Source organism: Colobus angolensis, unplaced genomic scaffold (genome assembly GCF_000951035.1).
Source record: "Colobus angolensis palliatus isolate OR3802 unplaced genomic scaffold, Cang.pa_1.0 Scaffold109, whole genome shotgun sequence".
Lineage (NCBI taxonomy): Eukaryota > Metazoa > Chordata > Mammalia > Primates > Cercopithecidae > Colobus > Colobus angolensis.
This window is the reverse complement of record NW_012111919.1, coordinates 1,036,132-1,049,623: the sequence shown is the minus strand read 5'-3', so window position 1 is coordinate 1,049,623 and position 13,492 is coordinate 1,036,132. Positions and strand designations below refer to the sequence as shown.

The 13,492-nt window shown below is 50.1% G+C and overlaps 1 protein-coding gene across 4 annotated transcripts in view; it reads right to left on the bottom strand.

Moving 5' to 3' along the window:
- The window catches only part of OTOF (otoferlin), a 102,269-nt gene that overhangs the window by 36,885 nt on the left and 51,892 nt on the right, over positions 1-13,492 (bottom strand). For all 4 annotated transcript variants that reach the window (XM_011950210.1, XM_011950219.1, XM_011950229.1 and 1 more), the window contains 4 exons: positions 9,881-9,954; positions 8,423-8,549; positions 7,829-7,883; positions 1,133-1,264 (listed from right to left, as the gene is read on the bottom strand). In XM_011950210.1, coding sequence (XP_011805600.1) covers positions 1,133-1,264; positions 7,829-7,883; positions 8,423-8,549; positions 9,881-9,954 — 388 coding nt within the window. The remainder of the gene's footprint in view (positions 1-1,132; positions 1,265-7,828; positions 7,884-8,422; positions 8,550-9,880; positions 9,955-13,492) is intronic.

Sequence of the window (13,492 nt, the reverse complement as noted above, 5' to 3'; positions counted from 1 at the left end):
GAAGATTGTAACCCCATAGTACTTGACCAATGGGGAACTGGGGGAGGGACATGCATGCTAGGAGATAAATTACATGTTGTGACTGCCCTGGGTGTGCCTGCCTACCAGACACTCCGTCTTTCAAGACCGTTATTAAAAGTCTCACTTTCGCTGTTCTTCATGCCTCTAAGTCCATTCTTTGGGTTTGGATGAGTGAGTGTATTTCTCACATCCCTCCCCAGAGCTGATTATGATGGGGTCCTGTTTGGAGCCTGGGAACCAAGGTGCTACATTTGTGATGGTGGCCAAAGCCCTGGGCTGGAAGCTGGGTGGGGAGCCTGGCCCCTGCTCCATCAGCAACACTCTCTGAGATTGTGGGCAAGGCCCTTCCATATGGAGGCCTCAGTATCCTCCTCTGTAAGATGGGGAGATTGAAGTAGAGGGTCTCTGAGCTCCCTCACCCTTGATGTGGCCTCAAATGGCTGGAAAGAATAGGAGTGGGTAACAAATGTTTTCTCTCTCACACCCCAAAGTCAAGGCCAGTGCTCTGGAGGGAAACCCACAGAAGTTCAGGCAACCATGAAGGAGCTGAGCCAAGGGGGCAGAACCCCACCAGCACGCCAAGGGCGATGCTGGCACTGTGAGGTTGGACAAGGTCTGCCTTCAGAAGTCTCACTGTCCCCTTGTGTAAAAGGGAATTGATAGTGACAACTTCGGATGGTCCAGTTCAGAAGCAATTAGGAGCATGCCTGGCTGGTAGAAAGTGCTTACTAATGGTGCCAATGTCGCCATGGGCTGGAATGAGGCAGCCCTGTCCTTGGGCTCTGGCCTGGAAAACAGTGGGGACCAGGCCTCCTGGGGAGTGGGGTGGGGGCAGTTCTTTCACAGGCACTGCTGGGGTCTGCACAGGGGCACCCAGGTGGTGCACACTTCAAAGACCAGCGTCAGTCTGTGCTCTAGACTGGGGGGTTCAGAGGATTCGAGGATGTGGCTCTGTCTGTCAGCGTCCTGGGGGTTGTAACAGGGTGGGTCACCCCTGCTGGTAGCCGTGTGTGGTTCTTGACTCCCAGCGACTCCTGTGTCTCTTGGGGAGGACTGGGGCCCACCCTTCTGCCACATTTACAGAGGCTCCTTTCCCCACAGGGCCACTGACCTCGTTGTAATAGGGGCAGTTGGTGGACTCCTTCATGGATGTGTACTTCTTGTCATCGCCCACCTCCACGCACACCACGGGGTCCATGTTCAAGCCCACCAGCTGCCGAGCCTCGATCACCGTGATGCTGACCTACAGGCAGGAGAAGGGGAAGCCAGAAGGAAAGCTGCCTAAGCCTAGGAGCCCGGTCCCGCAAAGGTCCAGGGGCTGGGGCAGCAGGGTCAGAGGGAGGGCCTGAGAGCCAGCACTGGCCTCCTGGACTCCACTCTGACCACTGCCTCTCATCTGCGGGGTGATCCTGGGCTCCTTCTCCTTCCAAGCCTCAGTGTCTTCATTTATAGAGGAGTATGAGTTGGCTAACCTCTAAGTCAGTGTTCACTAGACTTACCTTGCTGGGCTGGAGGGAGGGAGAGGCATAAAAAACCCTGATGCCCAGGCCATCTCCAGACCAACCCAATCCAATCCTGGGGCATGCAGCTCAGGCATCTGTATTTTTATTTATTTTTAGTTTTAGTTTTTTGACAGAGTCTCACTCTGTTGCCCAGGCTGGAGTGGAGTGGCACGATCTTGGCTCACTGCAACCTCTGCCTCCTGGGTTCAAGTGATTCTTCTGCCTCAGCCTCCTGAGTAGCTGGGATTACAGGCATGCACCACCACACTGGGCTAATTTTTGTATTTTTTATACAGATGGGGTTTTGCCATGTTGGCCAGGCTGTTCTCAAACTCCTGGCCTCAAGCGATCTGTCTGCCTCGGCCTCCCAAAGTGCTGGATTATAGGCATGAGCCATCGTGCCCGGCCTGGCATCTGTATTTTTAAAGCTCCTGGGTGATGCTAAGTGCCCTGCATTCTTCCCTAGCGTTGATGTCTCTGCTTCAGAAAGAGCTGCCAAACCCGTGTCATAGGTTTCATGCACTCAGGAATAAAGCTTTTAAAGTCTTCATTAACTTGTATTTAATTTCCTGCTCCAGGAATTCTCATGTAAGCCTGCAAGCCTCTGATATGTCTTTGCGTTTCTGCAATTTGGCCCACCCTTTCCACATTCCTGCCCCTTCTCCTTTTGCTGAATTTCTTTGTTTGAATGGCCAGTGTGGCTTTGGTGCCTGCCTGAGCCGCCTTTTTCAGCCTACTGATTATATGTTGTATATGCACTCTGCTGTGTCCTTTACATGGCATCCAGCTCTCTGCAATCTTACTTATATCCCGGGAAGCCCTTTTTCAGTTGTTCATTCATGCAACAAATATTTCCTGGAAACCTGCTGGAGCCAGGCATAGGTGGGATTGCAACAAATTCTTCCTTGTGGAGCTTACCACAAATGATTAATGGCTTTTTTTTTTCACAGTGAATCTCTCTCTGTCACTCAGGTTGGAGTGCAGTGGTATGATCTTGGCTCACTGCAGCTTCTACCTCCTGGGTTCAAGCGATTCTTTTGCCCCAGCCTCCTGAGCAGCTGGGATTACAAGCACGTGCCACCCCACCTGGCTAATTTTTGTACTTTTTTTTAAGTAGAGATGGGGGTTTTACCATGTTGGCCAGGCTGGTCTTGAACTCCTGACCTCAGGTGATCTGCCTGCCTTGGCCTCACAAAGGGATTACAGGCACAAGCCACTGCGCCCAGTCGATTATTGGCTATTTAAGCTAAAAAGACATAAGGAGAGAGAGAGACAGAGAGAGAGAGCCAGAGCACCGGTAACGTTTGACTTCACTACTACTTTTCCCGAATGCTCATTTTAAGCCACCAGGTCTCATTTGGATTTGGAGGTGTCAGTTCCTGTCAGGGTGGCCATGGTAAGATGGATAGAGGCATGTACTGGGGATTGCTGAACTTGGCATTCAACCCCAGACCTAAGATGTTGCCAGGTGTGAGGGCAAATGACCACATAGCCTTGTGTTTTTCAGCTACGAGCAGAGATACCAACTACCCGTAAGGTTGTGTGCAGGTTAAATGAGATCATGTGTGTCAAAATGCATCCTCAACGGCAGAAAGCTCTATAAAATGTGAGTGACTCCAATAGAATCTCCCTTCAGCTAAGCGGTTGATCTCTCAAGTAGGTGAGGCTGTGCATGATACTTAGAATGTCTGATTCACTTGCCTCTCTCAAACGTGTGTTTTAACAGAAAAGTCTTTCCCTAGCTAGAATAAGTGTGGACCTCAGTACATTCTTCTTCTTTTTATTTTTTTGGGGACAGTCTCACTCTGTTGCCCAGGCTAGAGTGCAGTGGCACGATCTAGGCTCACTGAACCTCCACCTCCTGGGTTCAAGCTATTCTCCAGGCTCAGCCTCCTGCATAACTGGGATTATAGGTGCCTGCCACCGCACGGCGTATTTTTGTAGTTTTAGTAGAGATGGGGTTTCACCGTGTTGACCAGGATGGTCTCAATCTATCCTTGTGATCCACCTGCCTCGGCCTCCCAAAGTGCTGGGATTACAGGCGTGAGCCACCGCGCCCAGCACATTTTTCTAATGAGACTCTGAAGGCTGCTCTTCATGCCTGTCATCTTGGAGATTTCATGTTTTAGTTGTGCTTTGATGCAGCTTCTAAACACAACTTTACTCGAGAGAATTATCTTCCCTTTTCATGAAAAAGAATAACCACTAAAATGATCATCCAGTATCCATCAAAGTCTGAAACACATCCTGAGGGCAACGAAAAATCCGCACGTCGGAAGTAATCAGGTTAAGGAAATAGAAATTCCAATATTAATGAGAACATTGCCAGGAAATGGGATATTTACAAATGAAGTGACACTTGAACTAGGAAGCAAACATTTCTGTTTCGAATGTGAAGTGCCAAAGGGACAGAAGTAAAAGCTTAGAATCTGGAGCTTCACAGAAGTTCAATATTCACCACTCCTTCAGGGAGATAAAAAGGAAATAGGACTAATTAACTTAGCTCTGAGAAGTTTACTGTGAAGAGAGCAAACAGACAAAGTCCTCCTTTGCACAATAGTTTATGGAGTTTTAACTTCCACGAACGCTTTTTTGCCAAAGATTTAAAAAAACCCCATGAATTTTTCCGCAACTCATGCCCCCACCAACAATAAAAAAGGCTTTCTGTAACTCAAGACTGGGAAGCAGACAGACATAGTTTTGGCATCTGCTGAAGATAAGCCAGTGGCAAGTCTCCTTCCCACTGCCAAGAAAATGGCTAAGTTTTATGTTTTCCATCTCAAGGCATGGCCATAGGACAGGCTACTTGTCCCTGTCCCCCATCTCAGGACTCATACATATCTCCCTTCCTCCATGGAGCAGAGCCAGTGAAGGTGACAACCTGGACAGAAACTCTGGCAGTAGAGGCAGAGGGTGCAGGGGGAGGTGGGCAGAAGCTTGAAGGAGCAATGGAGGGAAGAGAAGCTCCAGAGGGTGCTCATTGCTGGTTGAGGGGCAGCCCTGAGAGGAAGCTGAGGGCGCTGGAGAAAGACCACCACGTGCATGGTGTTGGGGAAAGGGGAATGCCATTCCTGCTGCCTCCCACCCCGCCTGGGGCTCTAGGAAGGAGAAATGATGCACTTGAAATAAAAAATAAAAAACAGCTGGTCATTCTCCAGGGTTCTGGGGGAGGGGCTTGCCCATCCTTCTCTCCAGTCATCAGCAGAGGACTCTATTTTCCCAGGGTGGGAAATATTATACCCCTGTCCTGGGGAAACCCAAGAGTAATGATGCTTTGTGACCTGCTTCCCGGGACCTGATCCAGCTTCAAGAACATCTGCTGGGAGCTAGAGATGAGAGGTGGTGTGCCCTTTAGTACTGCCCTTCTGCAACATCCATTACCCACTCCCCACTTTTCCAGGTGGCAGAGATGTGACATGACCCGATTTGCATTTTCAGAAGATTGCTCCAGTGCTGGCATAGAGGTTGGAGTGGAGGAGGCAACATGGGGGCAGAGAGACCAGGTAGAAAGTGGGTATAAGCATGCAATTGAGGCTGGGGACCTCAGGTCAGCGGCAGGGGCATGAAATGGAGGTGGAAACTGGAGAGATGTTGGGTGACAATGTATTAAGTCTTGGTGCCAGGAAGAGAGGGTAATGAAGAGACTCAAGACCCCTTGACCCACCAAGAACATGTCTGCCAAGTGCCAAGCATTGCTCACTCTGGTGGGGAAACTGCACATTCACAGGGGATGACTGTGGTTTCTTGCCTTGGAGACGGCAATAATCAGGAAAGAGTTTACATGTGACATGCATTCTAAATGGAAGAAACAAGGAGCATGGGAATGCCACGGTCCTTTTATCTCCAGGCTTCTTTCAGTGCCATAACCTTTAGAATGGTCCTGAATCCTCACAACCCTTCCTGGAGCTGAGTTCAGCTAAGTCTCCCCTCCTCTCATCACCGAGATGTCCTTCCTGAGGTCTTTATAACTCATCAAACCCAAAGTCTTCAAGAGAGTGAAGTTGCATCTGGTTTTATTGCTTTTTATTGTTTATTTATAATTTTCTTTTGAGACAGGCAGGGTCTCCCTCTGTCACCTAGGCTGGTGTGCAGTGATGCAGTCTCAACTCACTGCAACCTCCACCTCCCGGGTTCAAGCGATTCTCTTGCCTCAGCCTCCCAAGTAGCTGAGATTACAGGTATGTGCCATCATGACTGGCTAATTTTTGTATTTTTAGTAGAGACGGGGTTTCACCATGTTGGCCAGGCTGGTCTTGAACTCCTGGCCTCATGCAATCCACCCGTTTTGGCCTCTGAAAGTGCTGGGATTACAGGCATGAGCCACTGCACCCAGCCTGGTTCTACTGCATTATACATTGTATGCATTGGAAGTGAAAATAATTTCACATTTGCATCCTCATTGTTCTCTCTCAAATGTTTGCAAGGTGAGCTGTGAATGAACTTGTCAGGAAACACTGTGCTACCAGGTTAAATACAACAACTGTTTTGTTCAGTTCGGTTTAAAAAGTCTTTGGAGGGGACAAAGTTTGGTTCAGTTAATAAAAGTCTCTGGTGGGAAGCAGTCTGAAAAGATTTGGAAAACAAGCACTAAGTAGCAAGATGAAGATGAACCAGGTACCCGAAGGGAGCAGCTGTCTAGAAGTCTTGATATAGAGAAGTCAATTGTTCTGACGGCTGTGGCCAGACACCCCTGGCCTTGAACCCTGGCTCTAGCCTTGGCTAAATGTGGCAAGGACCTGGGACAAGCTCCTGACCTTCCTGGGGCCTCACTTTCTTACCTATAAAATGCAGTAACACATATATTTGGGTGGTTGAAGAATTACATTAACTTCAATGGAAACACATTTATGGCTCCTAGCACAGTCCCTGGCATAACATAAACCTTCAAAAATAAGTTTCATGAACAATAATGACTGTAGTTTTGATGTGCTCTTACCTCTCAGGCCAGTGACATCATCTCTGAGTTGGGGTCTTTGTTCTTTGGAAATTTTCTGTTCTTGGCACACAGAGAAACAAAACCCTGAACCTAATCCCTTGGAAAAGCCTTCGGAAGTCTCAGGACACTTTGTGTTTTGGGTTTTAGCAGAGGTGAGGGGGCCCGGATTCTCAAACCTCCAAGGAACCCAATGGCTTAAAGTTGTCTAAAACCATAGGGGCAGGTCCACTTGACATTGCCTGTGGCTGTTTTTCAGGCACCTGGGAAGACAGGTGCTGAGTAGGTGGAAACTAACTAAAACAAAGATGAAGGGAGATGAGGTATATTCTGGAGAAAACATGGCCAGATGTATCTTTTACATAGAAAAGTGCCATCTTATCCTTTCCTTCATCACCTGAGTGAGAGGAGGTGGGGTTCTTTGTAAAGAAGGGTTGGTGTGCATGGGGTCTGGGAACTAGGTATCAAAGATAAAGCTCTACCCTGGTAGACGGGGCTCACTCAGATTCTGGGACCTGGTGCTGATACCCAGACAAAACATATCCAGGACAGAAGTGCAGTGGCAGCCAGGTGAGATCTCTTGCAAGCCCTGTCCCCTCTGAGCAGCCAGCATTCTCACTCAGTGCTAGGAATGCCCAGCAGTTTTCTGATTTATAGCTGAGTCTTGTTAGCCTCCAAGGGAGGGTCTGGAGCAATGGAGGGTCCCTGGGCCTTTCCTGAGAGATGGTGTCCCAGCAGCCACCAGACATGTTCATCACCTGTCCTGCCTGCACTGCTGGCCACATTCACATTCTTACAGCTAGCTGTCAACCTCTCTTTGTCTCAGTCTTTTGTCTCTAGTCTTAGAAGCACACAAATAAAAAAGTTGTGTTAATCTCACAAAATACAGAGAAGCAAAAAGAAGAACAAAAAATCACTCACATTCTCACCATCCAGAGATAACCAGAATCGACATTACTTCCAGCAATCAAATAATACAAAACAACAATTTAAAAATCATTTCAGGAAAACTTTCTTCAAAGGCCCTTATTTTAACGGTTTGAATACTTTCCTTGTAGTTCTCCTTGGTCTCTTTATGGTTTTTCTAGGTGCTTCTTGCTTTATGAAGTCCAATGCTGAACATGAAATACTGGAAGGGCTTTGATTAGCATAGGCAGAGTTCTCAAGCTTTTCTTTGGGTTTGTATCTCTCTACTGATGGTATTTCTAGGAATGCCTCCCAGGAACAAGCTTACTTTGGAAACTTATATTCAGCTTGTGGTTCTCTATGACCCCTGGATCCATGCCTCAATATAGTGGATAATGCACATCCAGCTAGAATCCCCCACTAAATCAGAGTCTGAAAGACATGAAGCCTCCAGGTGCCCACCTACCTGGTAATCCATGGGCCGCCCAGCACTTGGCTCCATCTTAATGTCTGGCTTAGATCTGAGGAACAGAATGTATCATCAGGCCTGGTGTATGGGGACTGCTTGTAGGGGAGGGCATGGCAGTGGTTAGACCTGGGAGTGGGCAGGCCTGGTGTATGGGGACTGCTTGTGGGAGGAGGGCATGGGCAGTGGTTAGACCTGGGAGTGGGCAGAGGGACAGAATCATGGTCTTTAAACACTCAAGCACTGCCAAGAATAGTGGGGATTAGTTGCCTTCAGAGGCCTTGACACAGACAACTAATCAAAGGCAGAAGTAACAGGGAGACAGACATGGGGTCAATAGGTTCAAATATGGGGTGGGCAGGTCTGCGGCTTCCTTGGGCTGGGAGGTATTCAAAGACCTGAGAAAAGGCCTGCAGCTGCTGTGCTCTGCTTTTGCAGGGAGAGCAGTGAGAGAAATACCCAAGAAAAAGCAGAAAAGGGTAAGGTTAGGTTAGGTAGAAGCCATCCATGGGCCCTGATCCTTCCCTACCCAAATTTCAATCATAGCCTGACAGGGTGGGGGCAGTTGGGGTTGTGGGGCTCCCATCCACTCACCGCTTGTTGGAGACATTAGTGGTGAGAGCTGTGACTGAGGCTAGAGACACTGAGTCGGGATCCAGTCCATCCCCTAGCCGAATGGCCAGATGGTCAAGGTCTTCCATCTCCAGCACTGCTGGTTCATCTGGGGAAGATGAAAGACTGGTTAGGTGGGCTGACTGATGGTGAGATAGTGACTGTTTCTCCTTTTACTGTGGCATCCAGAAAGCTGAGAGTTAAATTCGAGGTTTACTTAGTTGCTACTGCTTAGAATGTTATGGCCTGAATAACTGCAATGTTTTTCTACCTAATCCCGATCTTGGATTTGAACGAATATTATGTCTGGTCTTGCCTTTTTATTTTAATTGAATGCCCTTTTATTGCATTGTACTTACTTAGGCACTGAATATCCCTTGTGGATGAAGGTAGGGAATAAAGAATCCATACTTTTGCACCTCTCAATAAATAGCTACCATTTATTGGGTGGATACTCTGTTCCAGGCACAACACCAGGACTTTACATGAGTATCTCTAGTCCTTAGAGCTGTGCCCTGCCAAGATGGGCGTTATTCTCATGTCACAGGTACGGAAACGAAGGCCTAGGAAGTAACTTATCCATATCAAATAGCTGATGGAATTCAGAACCGAATGTACTGGTATTCATCTAATGAGATGCAGACATGTAGATTCCGAAAAGCCACCCAAGGATACTGGGTTTGGTCCTCAGCCAGCAGCTGTACTCTCTCCATTTAAGAAGGTGAGGGGCAGGCTGGTATTGGCATGGGGGCAAGAGGGTGGGGGAGAGAGCCTGAGGGCCATTGGGCCACAGAGGGAATGCTGGGGGAGGGCAGCCGGGAGCCCCAATGGTGGGCCCGTGATGGAGAAGATGGCCCCCTCCCAACTCCCGTGTCCTCTCCATTTCTCCCCTTGTCTTCCTCCAGGCCTCCCTGCCTGTCTTCCCCTCTCCAGCCGCTGCTCTGAGAGGGCCCAGTGCCACATGCTGCTCCAGCCTCCCAGGCTCGGCCCTGCCTCGCCCTCCAGTGCCCCCAGGACCTCCCCTACGGCCAGGCTGCAGCCTGATGAGAGCGCGCTGGCGAGGCCTGCCGCCAACCCTGCACTAGTGGGACGCCGGTTTCCCCCCAGAAATAGGGAGTTGGCCAAACAGCGTTTCTTGATGGATATTCTCTGCTCTAATTAAAACTCTGGGCTTCTGTGTGAAGAAGAAAGAACCAAGAGCAACGAGGGCGGGAGGAGCTTTGTAACCAGACCCAGCCGATAGAGGGCGCGGCCCCTTCCTACAGGGCCTCGCCTCACTGGGCGGGGCCTGGCCCTGGGCCAGCCAATGAGAGTCCATGCCCCTCCCAGATGGCTCTGGACGACCAATCCCAGGAGGACCTTTTGGCAGCTGGGCAGCGGCTGGCAAGGGGCGGGAGGGAGCCGCGAGGCGCGGGGCTGACTGGGGGACGCCTGTCCTACCTGGTCTTTGGGTCTCCTCCTTGTGGGACCGGTTTTTGCCGAGCTTCATGGCGGAGAACACGCTCCTCCCGGCTCTGTGAGGGGGCCGCCAGAATGAGGTGCAGGGAGAGGGACGCGTGGAGGAAAACACACAAACACAGAAGAGCCAAACATGAGAGAACATACCAGAGAAGGGAGATGGACCCGGCCCCTCACCTACTGGTCCTGAAATAGGTCGGGATCTGTCTTCCCAAATTGGGAGCCATGAGGGGGAATGAGGGCAGAGAGAGACCCCTCCACTTCCCCCTTTGCCATCCTTTCACACACGGAGGAGAGGGGTGGGGTCCCCAGCAAGCAGGGAACGTGGCCTTGAGCCGGGAAGAGCCATTTTAACTGGAGCTCCTCTGGGTCTTGGACTTTTCAGTCTGATCCCAGCCCCTCAGTCTAGTCTCCTCAGAGCTCCGAGCCCTGCCAGCGTCCCCACCCTCATCTTCCCTGGCTCAGCTGGTTGGAGACAGAGCATCCGAACAGCGGGGCAGGGACCAGAGAGGACTCAGGGACAGAGGGCGGTGAGGAGATGGGAAATGTGGTTGATACGAGCTGTTCAGTTCTCAGATGGCCTCGGTGCTCAAAGCCTGACTTGTCTTTCTCCAACCTCTCCGTGTTCTGGGATGTTCCTTGGTCCCCATGAAAAAGGGGGAGATAGGCCCTTTCCCACCTATCTTCGGTCTTGGCTTTTGCCCCTTCTACCTGTCCCCTCTCACTGCCGAATTCCCCTTTCCCCCAACCCCAGGAACTTATGGCAGGCTCCATAGTTCCTACCTCTTCCTCTGGCTTGCTGTGGCTTTGTGCCCCCAGGCGAAGGGCCTTGCAGTCCGGAGGACTGAGGAAAAGGGGCCGGGGTCCTCACTGCCCTTCAGTGATGTCCCTGCAGCCGAGCCTGTGGTTCCTGGCGCCAGGAAGCACCAGGAGCAGGATCAGCAGGGGGTAAAGTGCAGTGTTCCATTACCCCATCCATATTGCATGAGTGGATACCTGACTCCCTCCACTTCCCATTCTCCCTCCTCCTGGGTGTGGCCCCATCATCCTGTAGGCCCAGGTGGGGCCAGGTGCAGGCTCCAACCCAGAGCTCACTTACAGCAGAGTCCACCCTTTTTGGGTCACACATCTCCCTGTGGGGGCTTGACTATGGTTTCTAAGACCCCAGATCCTTGTTCTTTATGCTGGGCAATGGGAGATAGGGGAAAATCTTTCTGTCCTCAGGCAGATGACCTAGAAACCTCAAGCCTCTCTCCTCAGGATGGTGGAGCCAATCTTATTCCCCAAACCTGGCCCTATCCCAACCCCAGGGCCTTTCTTTACTGTTCATATTCAAGACAAAGCATGTTCATATCCCAGTGAGGGAGCAATTGAGAATCACCCTTTTCATGTGGCAGCAGCTCACAATCTAGGGAACATTAGCATGTTCTTGAATTCCTAAAAAGGAATGGAAGAAGGCTGATGTGTCTGCACTCTTCAGTAGCATACCGTTTGCAATACGACAATGGGAAGAAAGGGAAAGAAAGAGGCTCTGAAATCAAAGCTGATGCCTTTAGAATTATTTTTAAAAGTTTCCTCCCTTCTGATGGGGGGAGGTGAGTTATACACACACACACACACACACACACACACACAAAATGGCCAAAAGCAGACTACAGAGGGCCAAAAGCCTTTCCAGATGTCTGCAATGTCTGCAGATGCCTGCTCATCTCATCTTCCTGGCAATCCTCTGAGGGCCACATGCTTCTCCTCATTCAACCAATAAAAAGACTGAGGCTCAAGAGGTGAAAATAATCACAAGGTCACATGGTGAGTGGCAGAACTGGGATTGAAACAGAGAGCTCCTGTGTTCTAGGCCAGCAATATTTTCACTGCATCTCGGGTCCTTTGCCTCGATACCGTAGGACTGCACTTTTCCGTGGGCATGAATCCCATCCCATCCTGACCATTTGGGATTTTAGTTAAAAGGCCCCAGGGCTGGCACCCGTAGGTACAGGTATGGTCTGTGTGCCGGCATAGTTTACAGATCAGGATGCTGTCATCTGTGGCATCTCACGGATCATACCCATGTTTACAAAGAAGGGGCTCATTCAAAAAGAACCTGAACACCCACACATTTGGGAAGGGGCGGCTGTGCATGTTAAATTGCTGGTGACATAACATTGAACAGAACAATGAACCACCAGAAATAATCGTGTGATGGTGAAGAAAGGACCACGCTGGCTGGCTTGCCCTGAAGCATCCTGTGGGATTTCTCCATACCTGGTGGCCCCAGGGGCAGGAGTGCTGGCTGTCCTGATCCCTGCCATAGGCCCAGCCTCAGAAGTGTGGTTTCTGTGGGCCTCCTTGCGGGTCACTTCCTGTCTCAGGGCTTGGGATTCCTTTCTGCCCAGGCTTGCTGCTCAACTGTGTCTCTCCTGAATTACCCAGGAGTCTCCTGCAGGGCTCAGCGTTTGACTTTGTACCATTAATTCTTGGCCATTCCTGGGCTGTGTTATTCTTGGAGTCCCCGGCCCTTCCCCATGTGTGACCTACATAGTTAACCTTTGCCATTTTAGCCTGCTCCAGCCACAAACTTCCCTCTCCCCTTCCCCTTCCCCACTTCCCCAGAGGGGAAGTGCTCTGAGATGGCAGGTCAGAAGCAGGCCCTGCCTGGAGCAGCCAGCTGCCCAGCCTGCTGGGATCGGATCTGGCCCTGCTGCCTGAGGCCCAGGGGGAGTGCAAGGTAGCAGGAAATGGTGGCTTTCAGAGGCTGGTCCCATGGACTCACCCGGGTGGAAAAGGACCTGAGGCATCCCTGGGGCACTTATGGCCCTGGAATTTGAAGGTCACTTTAATCCTTAACACCAACAGATTTGAAAGAAATGATTGAGGCTTTAAAAAACTCTACTTGTCCTGGTCCAGTGCGGTGGCTCACACCTATAATCCTAGCACTTTGGGAGGTCGAGGCAGGTGGATCACTTGAAGTCAGGAGTTCGAGACTAGCCTGGTCAACTTGGTGAAACCCCGTCTCTACTAAAATTAGCTGGGCGTGGTGGTGCACGCCTGTAATCCCAGTTACTGGGGAGGCTGAGGCAGGAGAATCGCTTGAACCCAGGAGGCGGAGGTTGCAGTGAGCCAAGATCGCACCACTGCACTGCAGCCTGGGTGACGGAGTGAGACTCTGTCTCAAACAAACACACAAACAAAAACTATACTTGTCCAACCATTTCTACTACACTTTGAAGCAATTCAAAGGAGAAATCTCTCCCTTCCAACCCTGCAAAATTTTAGCCTTCTGAAGTGGTAGTACTGGTAGCACTCCTGTGTGCCTGGGAATATCTCAAAAGGATATTGTCTTTGTCCCTTTGTTAAAAATGCAGAAATGTGTAGTGAAGGATGTAATTTCCAGAATTCTTACTACAGGCACTGTACCTCTGATTGTCCTAGACTCGCTCTTCAGTGAATCTGAATTGTGATCAGTACAGCACGATGTCATCACTGCCACCGCCCTTTGTAATTTTCTGATCAGTAACACATCAGAAGTTCACTATGGAAAAGGTCTTTTCTGCCTGATTGTAGCACCAGTTCCTGGAAAGCAGTATGCCTGCTTCT